Source organism: Panthera leo, chromosome A1 (genome assembly GCF_018350215.1).
Source record: "Panthera leo isolate Ple1 chromosome A1, P.leo_Ple1_pat1.1, whole genome shotgun sequence".
In the NCBI taxonomy this organism is placed as follows: Eukaryota; Metazoa; Chordata; class Mammalia; order Carnivora; family Felidae; genus Panthera; species Panthera leo.
The window spans coordinates 104219402-104241947 of record NC_056679.1 but is presented as its reverse complement, the minus strand read 5'-3'; the positions used below and the strand labels follow the sequence as shown (position 1 = coordinate 104241947).

Here is a 22546-nt window from a genome sequence, read left to right as displayed (position 1 = left end):
CTGAATGAATGAATGAATAAATCAGTCCTTTTTTATAAAAATGGGAACGTGTTAGAGAATACAACTTTCACATATAGAGTGGATAGTGAAATAATATCTAAATGTCATTTATAAAATGAATAATATATCCTTTGACCTAGTCTTTTTTGCGCTTTGTACTTTGTTTTTTTTTAATGTTTATTTTTGAGAGAGAGAGAAGAATCATGAGTGGGGGAGGAGCAGAGAGAGAGGGAGACAGATTCCCAAGCAGGGTCCGCACTGTCAGGGCAGGGCCGATGTGGGTGTTGAACCCACGAACCATGAGATCGTAACCTGAGTTAAACTCAAGAGTTGGACGCTTAGCCAACTGAGTCACCCAGGCGCCCCTCTTCTTTGGACATCAGTCCTTCACGTTGGTCTTCAGCTAGCTCAGATAGAGTAGTGTTTGCAGTCATGCATTTAATAACAGCCACTTTGAGTATCCATATCCGTGCTCACGTTTGCTGGGCTGAACCTGGGGAAGTCTCCACGCATAATCTCATCAAGCTGTTCCAGCCTTAACATAAGTCTGATGCTCTGGCTACCCTGCATGGTCCATACTGAGTCCTTTGAAGCTCTGAACCAGGAGCCAGGTGGATCAGATCGATAGTATCTGATTTATATTTCTTAGAGGTAACTGGAAATCCTAGCACAGTCTTTATTAAGTGAGATTTCATGAGAGATACTTAGGATGCTTTCCTGCAACCTTCACATTTTTAATTCTTAAAGGAATTAGTTGAGGGGTCTGCAGAATAACTGGGATGTTAATCAAGGAAGTGCTAAGGTCATAATGTATAGGAAGGACTTTCATCCTTAACAATGTCCTCAAGGTGATTTCAGTTTACAGAGAGCTCCCAGACCAGGTTAGCCTATTGTGCTGTATGGCTCTGCCTGTGAACATCTAGTTCATTTTCATGAAAACTTTCCTTTGCATCCTTGGGATAGACATATTTGTATCTTTGAGTGAGTGTCTTTTCATGATGAGGAAATGTTCTGACCTGGTTCCAGCAGGTGCCACTGTTGCTGGGTTTCTCTGCCTTGGGTGACTGTGTTTATTCCCCTGCAGCACTGCAATGGCCAAAGATGAACGGGTGAACCTGCTGTCCTTCACCGGGAGCACACAGGTGGGAAAACAGGTGGCCCTTATGGTGCAGGAGAGGTTTGGTAAGTGTTGCCTTTTAATGAGGATTGCAGTTCCATCAGGGATGGCTATGAAATCTAAAAGTTGGGTTTTTCCTCCCTGATCCCTTCTGAAGGGACAGCAGCCATGTTTATTTGAATATCCAGGTAACAGAGGGATACAGCTATTAATGGGGAGATTGCAAATTTAATAGCATAATTTTCAGAAGGATTTCATTTTCCCCCTAAATTACCATAGTGAAATCCTATCAAATACATTTCTTTATTTCTATCAGAAGTGTTTGGCAAATTAAAAACAGAAAACTCACGCTCCAAGCAGGGCCAGGGAGTACAGGACCTAGAATAAGTATGGAACGGAAGGCTTAAATCTGTTCTTGTTTACATTTTACGTATATATGACTGAAAAGGGTTTTATACACCAAAGGCATTGCTTTTAAACAGCAAGTTTACAAGCCAGTAGAGCTAATAACTAAGGTCAGCAAGGTTATAGGATACAAGATACAATACAAAGATCACTTGCATTCCTTTACTTTGACCATAAGCATTCTCAAAATGAAATTCTGAAGACATTTACACTAGTGTCAAAAAGAATAAAATACTTAAGAATAAATTCAACAGGGGCTCCTGGCTGTCTCAGTTAGTAGAGCATGCAACTCTTGATCTCAGGGTTGTGGGTTCAGGCCCCACGTTGGACGTGATTACTTAAAAATAAAATCTTTAAAAAATAATAAATACAACAAAGGAAGTTGGAGTCTTTCACACAGGCATTACTATAGAGTATTATTGAAAGTAATTAAAGAACACCTAAGTCAATGTAAAGACATCCCATTTTTACTGTTTGGGAAACTTAGTATTATTGTAGCCTAAGATCAATACTGTCCAAGTAATCTACAGATTCATTGCAATCCCTTTCCAAATGTCAGCTGGCTTCTTTGCAGAATTGACAGGCTGATCCTAAAATTCAGATGAAATGCAAAGGACCCCAAGCAGCCAAACAGTCTTGAAAAATACCAAAGGGGGACCCATATGTCCTAATACTGCAACTTAGTCTAAAAAATTCAGTATAAAAAATTCAAGACTATGTACTGGCATCAGGATAGACATAAAAATGAGTGGAATAACAGTCCAGAAATAAACCCTTCGAGTTACGGTTAACTGATTTTTGATAAGGGTGCCAGGACATTTCAATGGAGGGAAAAACTAGTCTTTTTAACAAATGGTGCTGGGACAACTAGATATCCAAGTATGTACATATGAAAGACCCCACCTCTTCCTGTACACAAAAATTAACTCCTAATGTATCAAAGACCTGAATGTGAGAGCCAGAACTATCAAACTCTTAGAAGAAAACATAGGAATAGGTTTTTATGGCCTTGGATTAGGCAATGGTTTCTAGGATATGACCCTTAAAACATAACCAACATTAGATAGACTTCATCAAAAATAAAACTTTCGTGCTTCAGGGGCGCCTGGGTGGCTCAGTCAGTTGAGCGACCGACTTCAGCTCAGGTCATGATCTCACGGTTTGTGAGTTTGAGCCCCGTGTCGGGCTCTGTGCTGACAGCTCAGAGTCTGGACTCTGATTCTGTGTCTCCCTCTCTCTCTGCCCCTCCGCCACTCATGCTGTGTCTCTCTGTGTCTCAAAAATAAATAAACAATAAAAAAATTAAAAAAATAAAATTAAAAAAAAAAAAACTTTCGTGCTTCAAAGGGTACTATCAAAAAGATGGACAGAACAACCTACAGAATGGGAGAAGGTATTTGCAAATCCTTTATCTGATAACATATTGGTATCTAGAATAAATAAAAGACTTAAAATTCAGCAATATAAAACACAATCCAGGGGTGCCCGAGTGGTTAGTCGGCTAAGCCTCTGATTCTTGATTTCGGCTCAGGTCATGATCTCAGGGTTTGTGAGTTCGAGCCTAAATCGGGCTCCTCGAAGACAGCGCAGAGCCTGCTTGAGATTCTCTGTGTCCCTCTCTCTCTCTGCCCCTCCCCCATCTCAGAAATAAATAATAAACATTAAAAAAATTAACCAATATATCCAACACTAGAGCAGTAGCTAAGTAAAATTTAGTCTGCCATCATGGTGAAGTACTGTGCAGTGATTTTTTTTAAACAGCTCTTAACTTAGGTAAAAGGTGTAAGAGCAAATTAGTTTGTACAATCTCAAGTAAATAGAAATGAACATTGAAGAGATTTGAAGGCCCTATACCCAATTATGAGGAGAGATTTCATTATGTTTACGAGCCATGACTTTTTGCCTGTTTGATACTTTCTGATTAAAACATTTTTTCCTGCAGTGAGCACATACTTGTTTTAAAGTTTCTTTAGTTTGAGAGAGAGTGAGAGTGAGAGAGAGTGAGCCAGCATGAGCAGGGTAGGGGCAGAGACAGAGGAGGAGAGAATCTTAAGCAGGCTCCACACTATCAGTGCAGACCCCGATGTGGGGCTTGATGCTATGAACTGTGAGATCATGACCTGAGCCGAAATCAAGAGTCGGATGCATAACTGACTGAGCCATCTGAGCACATAATTTTTTAACTTTTTTTATTGTAAAAAAATATGTGTGTGTTTGTGTGTGTGTAAAAACATATGTATATATATTTTGTATTATGTATATAATATAAAATGTATCATTTTAACCATTTTAAGTGTATACTTCTGTGGCATTAAGTACATGTTCATTGTTGTGCAACCATCACCATCATCCATCTCCAGACCTTTTTTGTTTTCCCAACATCATCCCCATTAAAAACCACCTCCGTATTTCTGCCTTCTTCCAGCCCTTGGCAACCATCATTCTCCTTTCTTTCTTTTCTGGATTTGACTCTTCTAAGAACCTCCTATAAGTAGAATCACCACCCAATATTTGTCCTTTTGTGACTGGCATAGCATGTTTTAAAGGTTGCAACATGTGTCAGAATTTTCTTCCTTTTTAGGGCGGAAGGTTATTCCCTTGTATGTATTTACCACATTTGGTTGATTCATTCATTTAAAAAAATTTTTTTTAAATGTTTATTTATTTTTGAGGGAGAGAGAGACAGAGCGTGAGCAGGGGGAGGGGCAGACAGAGAGGGAGACACAGAATCCAAAGCAGGCTCCAGGCTCCAGGCTCCGAACCGTCGGCACAAGTCTGATGTGGGGCTCAAACTCGCAAACCATAAGATGATGACCTGAGCTTAACTGACCTAGCCACGCAGGCGCCCTGATTCGGGCATTTATTGATAGACACTTGGGCTGCTGCTACCTTGCAGCTCCTGTTTTTGTTTTTATTTTTGTCTCCACCTTGTGGCTGTTACGAACAGCGCAGCTGTGAGCATAGGTCTGCTCTTACCTGTTCAAGTTCCTGTTTTCACTTCAATTGGTTAGGTACCCAGAAGTGGATTGATAGGCATATGGTAATCCTGTGATTCATTTCTTGGAAAGTTACACAGTCTTCCACAATGACTGCTCCGTTTTACACTAAATGTTTGTGGAGTTGGGGAGGGGATATAATTTCACATTTAGAGAAAAGTTACATGACTAACACAAGAAATTCCTGTATACCCTTGAACAAAATTCACCCACTACTTACTTGTTTCCCCATTTGTTTTATCACTTTCTTTCTCTCTGGCAGCACGCACACACAGAAACTGTGGGTGCATGTTGTTTTTTAACCTTTGGGGAAAGGTGAAGACATTGTGTTGGTGTATTTCTTAAGAAGGACACTGTGCCATATAACTATGTATGATAAGGTTATTAAAATCAAGAAATTTGACATCAGTGCAATCCTTATGATAGAGTTTAAAAAAAATTTTTTCATGTTTTTTATTTTTGAGAGAGAGTGATCAAGTGGGTGAGGGGCTGAGAGGGAGGGAGGGAATCCATAGCGGTTCCTCGCTGAAAGTGGAGTGTCCGATGTGGGGCTCAAACTCACGAACCATGAAACCATGACCTTAGCTGACGTCAGACGTTAACCGACTGAGCCGTCCACGTGCCCCCTTATGCTACAGTTTAAATCAGAAAATAAACTCGGGTGCCTGGGTGGCTCAGTCTGTTAAGTGTCCAACTCTTGGTTTCGGCTCAGGTCATGATCTTGTGTTTCGTGAGATTGAGCCCCGCGCCAGGCTCTGTGCTGACATCATGGAGCCTGCTTGGGATGCTCTCTCTCCCTCTCTGTCTTTCTGCCCTTCCCCTTCTCTCTCTCTCTCTCTCTCTCTCTCTCTCTCTCTCTGTCTCTCAAATTAAATAAACTTACAAAAAAGAAAACACAGTTGAGATAGGCTGTGATTTGAGGCCATCTGTCAGTGTGCGCTAAGTACTGAAATGGGTATTAACGTGTGTTTGTGTATTTTTAAAGGGAGAAGTTTGTTAGAACTTGGAGGAAACAATGCCATCATTGGTAAGGCCACCCTTTATTTGTTTGCTGTTGAGAATAGCTTCGGTAGCCATGGTGACCATACAGAACTTGGGTGGACACTTTCTTCCCTCCTCTGTTGTGTGCGTCTAAGACCTAATTTTAGGTTTCAGAGTTTCACTTGTGAGATACGACACAAAGGTTTGAAGGCAGAGATAACTAGGAAGGACAGGTGTTCATGCTGGGAAATGTTACCTGGGGCTTCGAGCCTGTGTCTGAGCCTTTGTAGCTTGTCATGATTTCTTGTTTTTCCTTCTGCTTTCTGAAAACTGGCCACATGTTTTTCTAAAGTAAGTAACTCTTACATGACTTGTTGATTCCTTTATATATTAAAAAATTAGTTTGTCTATAGCAAGATCTTGGTTGAGTGCTTTTTTATTGGGAAGGATCACTTCCTTAAAGCATTTTATCACTTAACCCATAGGCTTGGAGTTTACCCAATTCTCATTTTCAGTTGTCGGGCACAAAATAGGTTATCAGCCTTTTGTGGATAATGCACATCGATGGATTGAGATTTAATAGAAGCATGGACTTTGTGATAAGAAGGCAAAACCTGGTAATTTGTATATTGCCATTGTTACCATGTGTAGATGCCTATATTGTTGTGGTGAACACCAGAAGTTTAAAAAGCATGTGGCGATGGGTTTGTTCGGGTTGGACTTCTTATCTAGAGAGTGTTCATTTGCAAATAGCATTTAGTGAGCCCTGGGTAGTTGCAGGGACTGTGCTCAGCTGTTTCATATGAGTTTATTTCCTTTAATCCCCACAAAAATCCTGTCAGGTGCCTACCATTATTAATCTCCTCTGACAACTGTACTGAGGTAAAGACCATAGAGCTCGTTATTCTGCCTTAATGGAGGCTTCGTGGTGTGAACATGCTTACATCACTGGGGTAATGCTGACACACTCTCTTCCTGAGCTTTCTGATGGCATCATCTGGTCGACCGGTTAGCCCGTCTACATGGCGACACTGACAGGTGTGTGTTTTGTTTCTCCAAGCTTTTGAGGATGCAGACCTCAGCTTGGTCGTTCCGTCGGCTCTCTTCGCAGCCGTGGGGACAGCGGGCCAGAGATGTACCACTGCGCGGCGCCTGGTGAGTGTGTCGGCGTTGGGCGCGTGACATTGTCTTCACAACCCACTTGGTTACACGTTGCGCTGTTAGGAAGTGGTGTACAAGTATTGCTGGAAAAGTGTGTTCCCGTAGACACAACACATCTGTGGCCCTGATACACTCTTGTGTGCTCAAGGCTGATCAACCAGGGATTGTGCCCAAGCTACAAGTGGTGGAGCTGGACTGGGGACGGAGACCTCAAACAATATGGACAAAGTCCAATGTCACTTGGAGAATAAAATCAGCTATAAGTTTGAAGAGTTCGAAAATTATTCGCTAAAGGATATAGAGCCTTGGCTTCGTTATAAAAACACTTCAGTAAAACATAAAGATACTAATTTGGGGCCCATAAGTCTGGTCTTACATTTCTAGACTTGATGTAACGTGGTTTATTGAAAAGCAAAGGTGGGTTGTCTCTGGATGAATGTATAGTCTGTGCACACATATATAGGACACATTATTATTAAGTGCACAGAGGGAGATGTGATTTAGCATCAGCGTATGGGGTTTGGGAAGTTTAAGGTCTGTACTTATATTTGAGCTGGATTTCGGTTTTGTGTGGGGTATCAGCCTGATTTTCATGGCTCTCATGGTCCTGAAAACTCAGTACTACAACCAAGCAAGTTTTGATTAGGTACAAAGTGTGGCTACATTTGACATTTTAAAAATTATTATCGTTGAGTTTTCCTCTTGTAATTAAAAATTTCAAACAGTTGTACATTTAAATTACAGAGAAACTGGCTTTGTGTTTTTACTCTTAGCCTCAATATGAACCAATTCTTTATAAGGTTAACATAATCCAAATTAGAATAAAATGGGTCTGGAAATTAAGCCTACTTTTTCTGTAACTTTTCATACTCATTTTTTCTCTATTTTATAACAGTTGGAGATCTGTCTTTCCTTTGTTTTTCTATAGTTGTTCTCCAAAAACATCTGAGATACGATATTCATAGAATGTTTACAATTTGTTGAATTTACTTTAGACCTTTATTACACTAATGCTAAGAAGGAAACAGGTCGTCCAAAAGATTATAATTTTAATGATATGTGAAATGTGAAATGACATGGAAGTCAAGCCTTTGTATATTCAGCTAAGTTTTACTTTTCCTTTGTGTCTTGGAGCAAGTATACAAGTCCATGCTTTACATGTAGTGTTAAACATTAAAGGATGCTATTAGTCACTGCCCAGATTGGTTTTCATAGGGACAGTGATGTGTAGAAAAACCCATTCCAGTACTGTGGACCTCTCCATGACTGCCAATCCATTTGCTACATGAAAACCGACCCAGAGAATGGATGGCTGGACCAGTTCACCCCTGTCAGTGGGAACATAGCTTGGAGCTCACATCCTACCTAGTGTGAGTCCAAAGGCGGTCCTCCTGGTTGAGTCCTCCCTCTGGAGACCTAATCCGCCGAGAGCATGCTATTACACAACAGCCACACCAAGGCAGACCAAACAGCTGCCAATATGTGTTCACCACAACTGGGACAGATACACTTGAGGTTCTCTGGTAATTAAGATGTTGAATGCTTTAGAGTAAAAACAGGCATAACTGCTGTGTGAAGCTTGGCCAGACAGGTCCTTAGAAACTTGGTAAAGACAAGGCTTATGATTTCTGTTCAACATCTACCAAGTGGAAATTTATTATCTTAATGTAGTTATTAAAAGTAGGAATTAAATAATTAAAGAACGTATACTTCTGTTTGCTTTTGTTTTCAGAGGTCACAGTGTCTAAGAACTAGTATGAACTATAAATTAGTACTATTAATAAAAATCACACATTGTTGACAAATTTATGTGTTTATTTGAATCTTCCCTTGAATGTTTCTTTTATCGCTTAGTTTTTACATGAGAGCATCCATGATGAAGTTGTAAATAGACTTAAAAAGGCCTATGCACAGATCCGTGTGGGGAACCCTTGGGACTGTGAGTATCTGGTTGATTTCAAAGGTATTCCTTTTTGACAGTTGGTGTTACCAGTGTTTCTATCTCAGACTTTTTGTTTTTTCTTTTCTGAGGCCTGAGGGCATATGAAGCAGGTTATCGGGCACGTGGGGCGTCAAGTCTGCTCCTAGCTTAGGATCCTGGGTGCTTGATGTAGGCTGGTGGGTGAGTCTTGGAGATGATGTTCAGATGGGATGACTTTGTTTTTTTTTTTGTTTTTTTTTTTTTTTTTTTTTTTTTTTTTTCTAATATAAGTTTTTTTTATTTTTTTATTTTTTTTTATTTTTTATTTTTTAATATATGAAATTTACTGTCAAATTGGTTTCCATACAACACCCAGTGCTCATCCCAAAAGGTGCCCTCCTCAATACCCATCACCCACCCTGCCCTCCCTCCCACCCCCCATCAACCCTCAGTTTGTTCTCAGTTTTTAACAGTCTCTTATGCTTTGGCTCTCTCCCACTCTAACCTCTTTTTTTTTTTTTTATTTTTATTTTTTTTTCCTTCCCCTCCCCCATGGGTTTCTGTTATGTTTCTCAGGATCCACATAAGAGTGAAACCATATGGTATCTGTCTTTCTCTGTATGGCTTATTTCACTTAGCATCACACTCTCCAGTTCAGATGGGATGACTTTGACGAGCTTCTTCTCTCTGCACTCTTTTTAAAAAAATTTTTTTTTTCTTTTATTAGCATTTATTTAGTTTTTGAGAGTCGGAGAGAGACAGAGTGCGAGCAGGGGAGGTGCAGAGAGAGGGAGACACAGAATCAGAAGCCGGCTCCAGGCTCCAAGCCGTCAGCACAGAGCCAGATGTGGGGCTCGAACCCCCAAATTGTGAGATCATGACCTGACCCAAAGTCAGTCGCCCAACCGACCGAGCCACCCAGGCGCCCCTCTCTGCACTCTTATGACCCTTGTGCAAGCCACCACCATTCTCATGGAAGGCTGCAAGAGTGTCCCCTCCCTGACCTGCCTGCTTCCACTTCTGCCTTCCAGAGAAGCCAGAATGGTTTTTTAAAACATGTAATTAGATGAAATAATTCATTTTCCTGCTTCATACACTCCAGTGACTTCTAATGGCTCTTCCGCTGAAACCTGGATCCCTTCCAAGTCTCTCTGGATCAGGCTCACAGTCTCTCATGACGTGACCTCTGCCTCCTCCCCTGCCCACCCCCTGACTGGCTGTGTACCATTTCCTCCCTTGCTCCCTGAGCTCCAGCTTTCCCATCTTTCTTGTAGAGCTCCCAGTGTCCACGCTCCATTCTGCTACTCTTTCCGCTGGAGTCCTCTTCAGCCCGCTTTTCCCGTAACTGGTGCTCTAAGATTCCCCTGAGGCCTCCCTAGATCTCCCTTCTTCCTCTGTCCCCTGGCCACTTTTAATGGTTTGGATTCCAGCAGCCATATAGGGCTGCATCTGTTTTTCCCTGTTCCGTTCCACACCAGCTCCTGAGCCTGTGAACTTCTTAGAGCATGATCTCATGGTCATGAATAAACGGATCGTATATTTTTAGTGCGGCGCTCTGATTAATTGATAGCCATTCCATTAACCCAGGGATTGGCAGATTTCACTACCTGCTTATGTAGAGAAACTTTAAGCAGGACGCAGTCCCACCCCCTGGTTTAAGTGTCTTCTGTGACTACTGTGGCAGAGACGGCCTGTGTCATGCAGAACGTTGACTATTTCCTGTCTAGCCTTTTACCAGAAGAGTTTGCTGACTCCTTGTCTACACTGAGAGGCTGTCTGAAGGGGTGGGGCTGTTCATTGGGAAAGGTTTTCTAACAGTAATGATGCCTTTTGGGGTGAAATGACACACATTCCTTTTTCTCTGCAGCTAATGTCCTCTACGGGCCACTCCACACCAAACAGTCAGTGAGCATGTTTCTTGGAGCAGTAGAAGAAGCAAAGAAAGAAGGTGGCACTGTGGTCTATGGTGGCAAGGTAATGACAGCCCAGCTCAGTAGTGACACGTTTGCTTCCTTTCCTTTCAGCATGAGCAGGGCTCTGCGCAGATGGCGGAGGGTCCCCCAACTACTGACTTTGCCTTCTCCATCTTTTCATAAGGGGGAAATAGGTGTTTCAATGAGTGACAACATAAAATGCACGGAACACTTCTGGAAGGACACACAAGAAACTCCGAGTCGTGATGGCTGTTGAATTGAGTCCCTGGGAATTTGTATGGAAGGGAGACCTTTCCATGGGACAGTACAAGACTTTGTATTCAGAGCAATCAGAATCTGTATTTAGTGGTTACTTTTAAAAGTCAGTTAAGTCAGGAAATCAAAGGATATGAAGCAGTTTCGCTGTAGATCTCTTGGCTGCAAGCGTTTCCACCACAAACGTTACTGTTGGATAACCAATCGGTTATAAGGCAATTTAGTATAAAGGCAACAAAAATAACTGGTTGACCGTTTGGTTGGGCAGTGTGTTGGTCTAGTCACTGGGTTGACTCCGGGGTTTCTTTTTTCCATTGATGGTGTACTCCCATTTTTGTATCACATAAATCTTAGCCCTGATGATGGTCACTGTAGTGGTGCCGAGTTCTGAACTCACGTTTCCCATGGAACTTTCAACTTTGCATTTCCCATAGAGCTTTGAAACGTCTGTCGGGACACGCAGCGACATGTGTAGAACAACAAACACAGGGTAGAAGGTTTTCATAGCACAATACAAAGCTCTGTTAAAAATATGTATCCTAGTATTTGGGAACTGATACCTCTGTTTTTTTTTAAATGTTTATTAAAAAATTTTTTTGTTAGAGGCACCTGGGTGGCTCAGGTCATGATCTCATGGTTTGTGGGTTTGAGCTCCGTGTCGGGCTCTGTGCTGACAGCTTGGAGCCTTGGAGCCTCCTTTTGATTCTGTGTCTCCCTGTCTCTCTGCCCCTCCCCCACTCACACTTTGTCTCTCTTGCTCACTTGCGCTCTCTCAATAAATAAAACATTTAAAAACATAAAAAATAAAATTTTTTTGTTAATGTTTATTTTTTGAGAGAGAGCAAGTAAGTCACATGTGGGAGTGAGGAAGGACAGAGAGAGGAAGACAGAGGATCTGAAGTAGGCTCCACACTGACAGCAGAGAGCCCGATGCAGGGCTTGAACTCATGAATCATAAGTTCACGACCTGAGCTGAAGCCAGACACTTAACTGACTGAACCACCAAGGCACCCCATTACATGTTTGCTTATTTTCGAGAGAGAGCGAGAGAGAGAGAGATTGAGAGAGAGAGAGAGAGAGAGAGAGAGCGCAAGCTGGGGAGGGGCAGAGAGAGGAGGGGACAGAGGATCAGAAGCGGGCCCTGCTGACAGCAGAGCACACACACACACACACACACACACACACACACGCCTTGTTAAATAGAGGTGTGTTTGTATATTTGTGTATTTTTTGTTACTCGTGTTACTTTTTTTTTCTTTGTGTAACATATACGTAAGTTATGTAATGCAATGTGGTGTTACAGTAATAGATACTGCTGCCATGCATGGGATTGGGAGTTGATACAGTTGACTCTTGGAAAACACACAGCTCAAAGAATAATACAAACACAGTGGAGTCTAGACCACCCAACCATGGGCATCAAGAGTATTTTACAGAACGAATGCAAGCATTAGTTAACTGGACATGAACTAGTAATTTGATTCCATGGAGGTTGGTTAGGAGAGTGTCTACAGTATACTCTTGGGGCTTTTGATTTTTGTACAGTATATATTGGTTTGCTAGGGCAGACTGGGTCATTTAAATGACAGAAATTGACACAGTTGTGGGGGCTGAGTCTAAAATCAAGGTCCTGGCAGAGTTTCTGGTGAGGCCTGTGTTCTTGGCATGCAGATGGTCACCATATTGGTGTGCTCACATGGCTTTTCCTTTGTGTTTCTGGTATCTCTTCCTCTTGTAGGGATGTCATTTCTGGCTGATTAGGGCCCCTTACATGTGACCTCATTTGAACTTTAATTACTTGCGTAGAGATTCTGTTTCCAGGGGTGCCTGGGTGGCTCAGGCAGTTAAGCGTTGGACTTTGGCTCAGGTCATGATCTTGCAGTTTGTGGGAATGAGCCCTGTGTCAGACTCTGTGCTGACAGCTCAGATCCTGGAGCCTGCTTTGGATTCTTTGTCTTCCTCCCCAGTCATGTGCGCGCACGTGCTTTCTCTCTCTCTCTCTCTCTCTCTCAGAAAAAACATTCAAAAATGAATAAATAGATGTTCTGTCTCCAAATTCAGTCACACTGTACCAGTTAAAGCTTCAGTATAGGAATTTGGAGATGGTGGACACAGTACTGTCTTTATTTATTTATTGTAATTTTTTTTAATGTTTATTCATTTATTTTGAGAGAGGGAGAGAGAATCCCAAGCAGGTTTCATGCTGTCAGCATAGAACCCAGTGTGGGGCTCGAACCCACAAACTATGAGGTCAAGATCTGAGCCGAAATCAAGGGTCAGACATTTAAATGCCTGAGCCACCCAGGCACCCCTCACATTACCGTCTTAAAACACAGACAGTATAGATGATGTATTTTTACATTGTATAGGTTTTTTAAAAAGCCACCTGTAACAGTGGTGTTTCAGTGTAACCTCATCCTTCTTTTTTCTATTTTTATCTGACTGACTAACTTAGGAGCGATAGGAGGCAGAGAACGTTTTCATTCGTGATGACGTTATTTTTGGGAAATAATTCACCTGTAAATGGTGTTTGTTTTTTTTTAAATTTTCCTCCACAAGTACGGCAAAGGTTGTATCTGATGACCCAAAGTAGCAGAAAACAAAATGCTTTCATTCTTGTGATTTTACTTCTCTACTGAAGGTTATGGATCGCCCTGGAAATTACGTAGAACCAACCATTGTGACAGGTCTGGCCCACGATGCGTCCATTGCCCACACAGAAACGTTTGCTCCGATCCTTTATGTCTTTAAATTCAAGGTAAAAATGGATTCTGTTTGCTTTTTCTCTAGTTTAATGTTGAAAAAACAAATGAGAAGAGTAAAGAAAATGAAAGTATGTGAAATTTCACTGTTAGCCTATAGAGAGGCTTTAGGTAGTTACTCTGCAAAAAAAACTGCCTGTGGGGAATAAAAGACAGGCACCTATGCCCTTCTCGGCTAAGGTTAGACAAAAACTGACCGCCACCCCTCCCAGGTCCACTCTCTGCAATCCCAAGAGATTGAATCAAGATTGGAATGTGCCGTAATTAACAGTTAAAAAATAATGAGAATTGTGTCTTTTTATAGTTAGATGATGTTTAAAAAACTTAAATGGTTTATCACTGGTTTACATGATGTCACTAGAGGTATAATTTCATGTTTTATAGTGTGTGTGTGACTAAATTCTTGAGCAAATTATTTAGTGTCTCTTGCCTAATCTTTAAACCGTGGATAATATAAAACCTGTATCATCGGATGAGGATTAAATAACTAAGTGTACTGTAAGCAGTTAGATCTGTGGGTTGTGCATAATTGGAGCTCTGTAAATTAATTCTTACATAGTAGCTTGAATGGAAGCATGTACTCCTCTGTTTCTCAGAGCACAATTAAGGGAAAAACACACAAAGCTGTGTATCAGAGAAACGGAATTAGTAGGTTAATCTTTAGTTTACTTTTGTGCACTAAAGTTACACGTCTTATGAATGTACCATTGTGAGCTTGGACCTGGATTCTGTATCATTCCACTGTCTGTCCTCTTAGAGTGAAGAAGAAGTGTTTGCATGGAATAATGAAGTAAAACAGGGACTTTCAAGTAGCATCTTTACCAAGGATTTGGGCAGAATCTTCCGCTGGCTTGGGTATAACTTTGTCTATTTTGAAAACTTATGTAAGTCTAATTTGTCTCGTGAATGGACTTATAAAAAAGAAAGTGAAGCCATCCTAGTTGAAATAAGTATTTGAGCATCTAGAGTCTTAGAGGTTTGGATTTTTTGTTTGTTGGGTTTCTTCTTTTTTTTTTTTTTTTTTTTTTAATTTTTTAGTGTTTATTTATTTTTGAGAGAGAGCGAGAGAGACAGAGCTTGAGCAGAGAAAGTGCAGAGAGAGAGGGAGACACAGAATTCAAAGCATGCTCCAGGCTCTGGGCTGTCAACACAGAGTCCAATATGGGGCTTGAACCCATGGACTGGGAGATCATGACCTGAGCTGAAGTCGGCTGCTTAACCGACTGAGCTCCCCCAGACAGCCGTTGTTTGTTTTGTTTCTTAATTTCCTAATGGGTTGCTCTCAACCATGCTTCCCTTTTTACACACAGGCCGAAAGGATCAGACTGTGGCATTGTAAACGTCAATATCCCAACGAGTGGGGCAGAAATTGGAGGTGCATTTGGTATGTAAAGAATCCTTTTCCACGTTGGGGGCAGTATATTAGATGTTGGCGTTGCCATAACAAAATACCATGGACTGGGTGGCTTAAACAACAGAAATTTATTTTCTCACAGTTTTGAAGGCTGTGAGTCCAACCAAGGTCAAGGTTTCGGCAGTGTTTCTCCTGAAGCCTCTTTCCTGGCTTGTGGGCCTTACGTGGCTGTTTCTCTGTGGAGGCACATGTATCACTGCTATCTCCTCCTTTTTTCTGAGGACACCAGTCCTGTTGTTTTAGGGGCCCACCTTTATGGCTTCATGGGTTTTTTTCCTTATGACCTCATTTAACCTTAATTACCTCCTTAAAGGTTCTCTTGTCAAACACAGCCACATTCTAAGTATTGGAAGTTCCGTCTTCCGGTATGGGAATTTGGGGTGGGGACACAATCAAGAGAGCACAAGAAAAGCAGTAGTAGCTTTTAGAAAAGTTTGACTAAGAAACTGGAATAATAGAACTCGGTAAGAACCTGGTCTTACATGCTTGAGAGAGCTTATGTGTCATGTGCAGAGTTCTTGTCCAGGGTCTGACTTTTTTCTCCAATGCAGTATCCCATTAGAGCCAGGGCCCTTAAGATATGTGACCCCTTGAAATGGCATCTCTTTTGGGGGGAAATGGTCCATGACCCCGACAGCATTAAGAACCCTTGGCTTTAGGCATAAGCCAGCAAGTTTCACATGAAAAATTCTGGTTTTTAATTGCTAAGCAGTGTGCTAAGTGTCCAATGTTATCTTTTATTTTAGATAAAATCCTAAATTGGTTTTTTCACTGGGTTCTGCTTGTATTTTCTAAGTCTTGAGTTTTTTGTTTGTTTTAACGTTTATTTATTTTGAGAAAGAGAATCCCAAACATGCCCCATGCTGTCAGCACAGAGCCTGAGATGGGTTCGATCTCGTGAACCTTGAGCTCATGATCTGAGTCGAGATCAAGAATCAGATGCTTAACCAACTGAGCCACCCAGGTTCCCCTCCACAGTTAATTTTTAGATGGAAAAAGCTGTTCTCCCACTTTTCCTCCTTCATTACCAGAGGCAACTACTTTGAGATTATTACTGGGGGGAAAAAAACCAAACATAAATTTACCTTTGAATTTACTTCAATTAAAAAAAAAGTTTTTATTTATTTTTAATCAATTTTTTTTTTTTTTGATTGAGAGAGCAGGAGGGGGGAGGGGTAGAGAGAGAGGGAGAGAGAGGATCCAAAGAGCGTTGTGTACTGATAGCAGCAAGTTCGACATTGGGCTCGAACTCAACAACCTTGAGATCATGACCCGAGCTGAAGTCAGATGCTCAATCAACTGAGCCATCCAGGTGCCCCTAATTTTTATTTATTTATTTTAAGCACTCTCTCCACCCATCTTGGGGCTTGAACTCTTGAACCTGAGATCCAGAGTCACATACTCTACCAGCTGACCCAGCCAGGCGTCAAAGTAGTGTTTTAATTGCTTACTCTTCCTCAATTTTAGACATTATGTGTTGACCCTCTGTTAGGATAGATGAACCTTCTTAACCCTCCTTCTCTGTGTGTGTGGCATGACATTATCATGCCAGGAGAGATTAAGGGGAGACCAGGGGAACCAACCAAGCTTCTAAGAGTGCTCTCTCTCTCAGAGTCAGCACAGGATGTGCTTAATTCTTCCAGCAGTGGATTGTGACAAAATACCTAAAATGTCATCTACCAGGAAAGCTCATTAGAGATTCAGCGCCCACAGCGTTTACTGGGGGCTGGTCATCTAGGCACCCTTTCCGAAATACCAACCTTTCCCTATACCAAAATTCCAGACTCCCTGAAGGAAAGCAGGTGTTTAACATAAACCCCGTTGTATGAAAATAGGTGAGGCCCAGTGAGACACTTGTATCTTTTAGGGAAAGTTTTATAGTGTTGGGAAAGGTATAGCAGCCAGTTTCCCAGATGCAGCAAGATCACAAGCCGTGCGTTTCCTGTGTAGTTGGCAGTAATGTTTCTTCAGATTTGTGACGTTGTTATCCATGGGCATTATGGTTTTTGGTATTGTGGTTGGAAAGCCCAGTCCACTTTGGTTTCTGATCTCTTTTCTTTTTTTTCCCATATCACAAAATTCGGGGTCTACTTTTTATGTCGGTGGAGACCACTGTAAAAAATTTTCTTGGCAGTGGGCCAGTGATGAGCATTAGAATATTGGGGCTCATTTTCAGTACTGGGGAGTTTTGACTAGTTTTGTTTTGATAATGTTTCTTTGACAATTATTTTCCCTTCCTTTTTTTTTTTTTTTTAAAGATTTTATTTTTAAGTAATCTCTACAGCTAACATGAGGCTTGAGTTTACAACCCCAAGATCAGGGGTCGCAAGCTTTACTGACTGAGCCAGCCAGGCACCCCAATTTTTCTCTTGCTAATTACTAGAACTATTACTTGAATACTAGCTCTTGAAGACTTGTCTAATTTTGTTATCTTTTTCCTCCTATTTTTCATCTTTTTGTTGTTGTTGTTTTTTGTTTTTTGTTTTTTTTTTTCCATATGGGAGATAACCTCAGAGTTTGTTGTTGTTGTTTTTTTTAAGTAATCTCTACATCCAGTGTGGGGCTTGAACCTACCACCCCGAGATCACGAGTCTTATGCTCTTCTGACTGAGCCAGCCAGGTGCCCCCTCAGATTTTTCTCTTAGCTCTTCTGTTAACTATTTTCTCCTCTGTTTAGTATCTGTATAGTATTTAGTATCTATTACTAAACACAACATCAAGACTTAATGTCTTGTGATTTGATGGCACACTTTTACATAGTATCCTTTTCTTGTATGGAATCATTAACTGCTTATAATCTAAGGATATTACCATAGCATTTAAAATATTATAAAAGCAGAGTATGTATATTGTAGATAATAATGTATAGCTAAGCATAAATGAGAAAATAAAATTTTATTTCTACCATCTAGAGGTTTCCGATTTTAACACATTGTCTCATGGTAAGGTTGGTTTTCTTTTGCTTCTTGGCAAATTTGTTTCCTCTTTATTCCTCCCCCCCCGCCCCCCTTCTAGTTCTTTCTTCCTGTTTATTTGGTTTGTTTGATCTCTTTTTTGTTTGTAGAGGAGATACTCTGAGCTAAATGTAAACTCACTGGTTGGGTAGCTCTGGTCTTCTTTTGGTATCTTTCTGTGCTGCTGAGTAGGAGCCAGTAAAGACAAACTGCTCAAGAGATACAAGTTTCTTGTGTGTTTCTCTAGGAGGAGAAAAGCACACTGGCGGCGGCCGCGAGTCTGGTAGCGATGCCTGGAAACAGTACATGAGAAGATCCACTTGGTAAGACCAGGCTTTGGGAGGATGGGTTTGGGCTTCGAGCTGTTGATTGGAATGCTCTTTTAAAATTAAAAGCTCTTCTACTTCCTGTTCTGTGCACAGCTTCACTTAATTTTGGTTTGCTTCACTTAGTTTTGGTTCTTTCTTTCTTTCTTTCTTTCTTTCTTTCTTTCTTTCTTTCTTTCTAAGGCTATAACTATCTTTAAAAGTTTTTTAGTGTTTGTTTATTTTTGAGAGAGAGACGGAGCATGAATAGGGGAGGGGCAGAGAGAGAGAGAGGGAGACACAGAATCCAAAGCAGGCTCCAGGCTCTGAGCTGTCCGCACAGAGTCTGACACGGGGCTTGAACCCACAAGCCATGAGATCATGACCTGAGCTGAAACCAAGGGTTGGACGCCTGACTGACTGAGCCACCAGGAGCCCCGGGACCCATTTAATAGGGATATTGTTCCTCTCAGGAGAAAATCTAGATATATAATTACTAGGCAAGATATTTATTTTCTAAAATATTGCATTGTATTTTATTTCTGTTGGAATGAGAATATCTATGTTTTTCCTTCTAGTTCAGTACAAGTTATTGAGAGATAAACGAAGAAAATTATATTCCCCATATTCTTGTGCCCTGAAGACTATGAATAACATGTTTGATAGGTGTTTTCCCAAATGTGTTTCTCTCCCTCTTTTTTTTTTCCCCCAACACTGGATCTATACTAACTTTGTCCTAATTTTGTTTTTCTTCACCAACTTGTATCTTGGACATCTCACCTTGTAATATATACAGATAGGCTAAATTTTCTTAATGGCATAAAATAGTCTATATTATGTGTGTACTACTCTTTTTGTAATTTGTTCATATTTTTTTCCCCTCTAGCACCATCAACTACAGTAAGGACCTTCCTCTAGCTCAAGGAATCAAGTTTCAGTAAAGGTGACAGTAAATCATCACAGCTCACATCACATCGCATCACATCACAGCTCACAGGCATTCTCGCAACTCTTTCTTCTGAAGACAAAGAAAAATTAAGATTTGCCCTGAATAAATAAATGCATTATTTTGAATATGCTTGGCTAATCTCTTAGCCCTGAGGCCCCAACTAAGTCAAGAGACTTATCTTTAAACAAATAAAAATACAGATGTCACAACATGAGCCATATTTAGTGACAGATTGGGTGAATTTTTATGTTGCTAGTAGTTCATGCTTTAAAAAAAATTTTATATTATAATTTAGAAGAAACTAGTAGATGCTATAGTAGGAATTTGGAAAAACACAGAATGGAGAAGAAAAAGGAAGTCTTCTTGGTAGGCTGAGTGTGAGTAAAGATTTCTGTAGTAAGTATTGATTCACCTTACCCTCGAGCATGTGCGGGGAAGAGTGGTGTTTGAAGGGAGTGTGTTGATGTTCGTGCACGTCGAGGAGCACAGCGCAATATCCGTGGGGAATGCCTTGCTTTGTGTGAAACGACTAAGGGTTATTCATCGCCATTACCGCTTGCCTTGCTCATGTCCACTTGTGTCCCCACAAAAGAGCTGTGCATGGTGGACCTAGGTTTTGCTCCTGCCGTAGAACCTGTACCCGCCAAGGGCTGTGCCTGTGTCTAATGAAAGTGTGCTGGGTTTCTTACGCAACATTAGACCGTTGACTTTAGCTATTATGTTTGTGCACTTGCCCTTGGATTTGTTCCGGGAGAATGACTACAGTGTGTGTGGCAGCCTGTGGTAGTAGTGACCTGAGGAACGTTCACTCGTTCGTGGCTGAGAATCTGCCTTCTCCTCTCAGGAAGCTGAGTCTTTGGAGTGGGTCATCCCAAGGTTTCCTGTTGAGTCCGTGTTGGCTCTTGAAGGTCTCCTGTCGTCTTGGCAGTCTGTACTCTCTTGCCAGTTTGGACCTGGGCGGAAGCCTTCCAAGAAGATAACATTTGTAGATAATTTGATGCATCAGTATGTATGGACAGATTTGGACAACTGGCAAAGAATGGGTTATGACCCAGAGAAGTAATAAGCAAATGAGAAAACCAGACAGTTATAAATTTATCAGGGTGGGAAAGGTATTTGTAATATGTCCGATGGCATAGCTGTGACTGGTGTTCACCAATGCACGCTGTTGTCAACCTTGAATATTAAGCAAAATGCTGATGATGTGTACCTCTTGAGAGCTTGTTGGCCGGAAGAAGTCAGGGGTATATCAAAGAGGTGGACGGTTCATGTTCTTTAGTGGAAAATCAATAGTGCCTAAAATTACAAAAGAAATAGTAACAAAGGCTCATGCAGGTAGGGAGGTAAACTTTTAGGAATCATATACTGACAGGCCATTATTATTTTGTAAAATTCTGCAAGGTGATTTTTTGATTGAAATATTTTCTTATATCTTGGGTTTTTCCAGCATATTATTTTTAAACAAATGTTCTAAATTACAAGCTGTGTCAGTGTTTTCACTTAACGTTTTTTACGTTTATAATTTCTGTTAGGAATTTTAGGAGGCTCTCCATCCTCCTGTGTATCTGTTAAAGCCATGACATGGTGGCCGATTTCCTAGCATGCTGGGGTGACTGGCGGCCCTCGTCTTAGGTGTAGAAGCCGAGTAAAACGAATTCTGAAAGCTTTTTTTGAAACCAATTCATAATTTTTCTACATAATGTTTCTAGCAGTTACAAGGAAATGTTTTTGTCACAATGCTTATTAAAAAAAATTTTGCACTTAAATTGGCCCCCTTTGTTCTTTTTTACTGACCTAAGAAATAAAAGTTGGTTATTAGTGTTTCTTTTTTTTTTTTTTAATGTTTGAGAGAGCAAGCAGGAGGAGGGGCAGAGAGGGAGAGAGAATCCCAAGCAGGCTCCGCACTAGGAGCCCAGAGCCCGATGTGGGGCTTGACCCCACAGACTGTGAGATCATGCCCTGAGCTGAAATCCAGAGTCGGATGTTTAACCGAGTGAGCCACCCAGGCGCAAGCAAGTGGAGGTGTCCATCCGTGTGTGTTGTTACGGTCATATTTTTTCAGGTGCTAGCGATCCTGCAGCGTTTCGTGATCACCGTTTCCACGGAGCCCCTCATGACTGCTTGCATCTGCTACTGTAGTGGCACTGCTGGTTCCCCACCCGCCTGTGTGTGGACACAGGAGGTGGGGTTAGCGTGCCAGCTCCCACTCTGCCGTGAACCCTGTTTCTTGGCGTGTTGCTGTACTTCTCCAGGCCGGGGAGAGAGCATCCCGACGGCTGATCCTACGATCCTGACTCTTGTGTTTCCACCGGCAGGCGTCGGGATGCTCGATTGTTCTGGCTTCCCTTTGGGGAGGGGTGCACTCGTGATGAAGACCACACGCGGTGGTGGTGGGGCAGTTTTCTCAAAGGCAATGTGGTGCAATTTTTTCACTCCTCTCTTCCCTATTGTGTAACCACAGATCATTCTTGGTGGCATTTGTTGTCCCTGGGAATGCTGAAGGGACTGAGGAGTGTGCCTCCTTGCCCTTCTGCCCTTCCCTAACACTCACAAATCTGTCTCCTGTTGCCTTCACTGTAACGTTATTATATCTGCCTGCTAGGTGTAGACATTTGCAGTGATGACTGTGCTTTCTCCCCTTTTCCTATTTATCCCCTCTTGAACGTAACTGCTCATGTTTGTTTTTTTTCCCTGCTGTTTGTTGACCTTAATGGGTTTTTACGAGGATATATGATGAGATTAAGTACCAGGACATTTAGTTTTCAGTTCCAGAAAATGTTCACACATTCTGATGCACTGAAGTTTTGGACTTTTCATGCAATCAAATTATTGATTTAAAAAAAAAAATCTTTATTTATTTACTTGGAGACGGGGGGAGAGAGAGAGTGAAAATCCCAAGTGGGCTCCACGCTCAGTGCGGAGCCCAATGTGGTGCTCGAACTCAAAACGGTGAGATCATGACCTGAGCCAGAATCAAGAGTCAGACATTTAACTGACTGACTCATCCAGGCGCCCACTTGGTTTCTTTTTTAAAGATTTTATTTTTCAGTACTCTCTACAAACAACGTGGGGCTTGAACTTAACAACTCGGAGATCAAGAGTCACATGCTGTGCCACCTGAGCCAGCCAGGTGCCCCACATCTGTTGATCTCTTAAAGTTTTAACAATTTAAGTGTAGAAAGTTAGGTTATAGTCTACAGCCATACCACCCTGAATGCACTCGATCTCGTCTGATCTCAGAAGCTAAGCAGGGTCGGGCCTGGTTAGTACTTGGATGGGAGAAAGTTAGGTTATAAATTTTTCCTCTGCTTTTTCTTTTTTTAAAAGCTTTTTTTTTTAATTTTTATTTTATTTTTTATTTTTTTTTTAACATTTATTTATTTTCGAGACAG

At 41.3% G+C, this 22546-nt stretch overlaps 1 protein-coding gene across 2 annotated transcripts in view; it reads left to right on the top strand.

The window, feature by feature from the left end:
* The window catches only part of ALDH7A1 (aldehyde dehydrogenase 7 family member A1), a 39017-nt gene extending 19738 nt beyond the window's left edge, over nt 1–19279 (top strand). The window contains exons 9-18 of one of the 2 annotated variants that reach the window (XM_042934046.1): nt 1085–1182; nt 5504–5545; nt 6560–6654; nt 8515–8599; nt 10449–10555; nt 13412–13528; nt 14290–14387; nt 14843–14916; nt 18148–18223; nt 19092–19279. In XM_042934046.1, coding sequence (XP_042789980.1) covers nt 1085–1182; nt 5504–5545; nt 6560–6654; nt 8515–8599; nt 10449–10555; nt 13412–13528; nt 14290–14387; nt 14843–14916; nt 18148–18223; nt 19092–19146 — 847 coding nt within the window. In that variant the 3' untranslated portion in view covers nt 19147–19279. Of the gene's footprint in view, nt 1–1084; nt 1183–5503; nt 5546–6559; nt 6655–8514; nt 8600–10448; nt 10556–13411; nt 13529–14289; nt 14417–14842; nt 14917–18147; nt 18224–19091 lie in introns of those variants that run through there. The other variant, XM_042934048.1, reaches the window with a different exon arrangement.
* The last annotated feature ends 3267 nt before the right edge of the window (nt 19280–22546 follow it).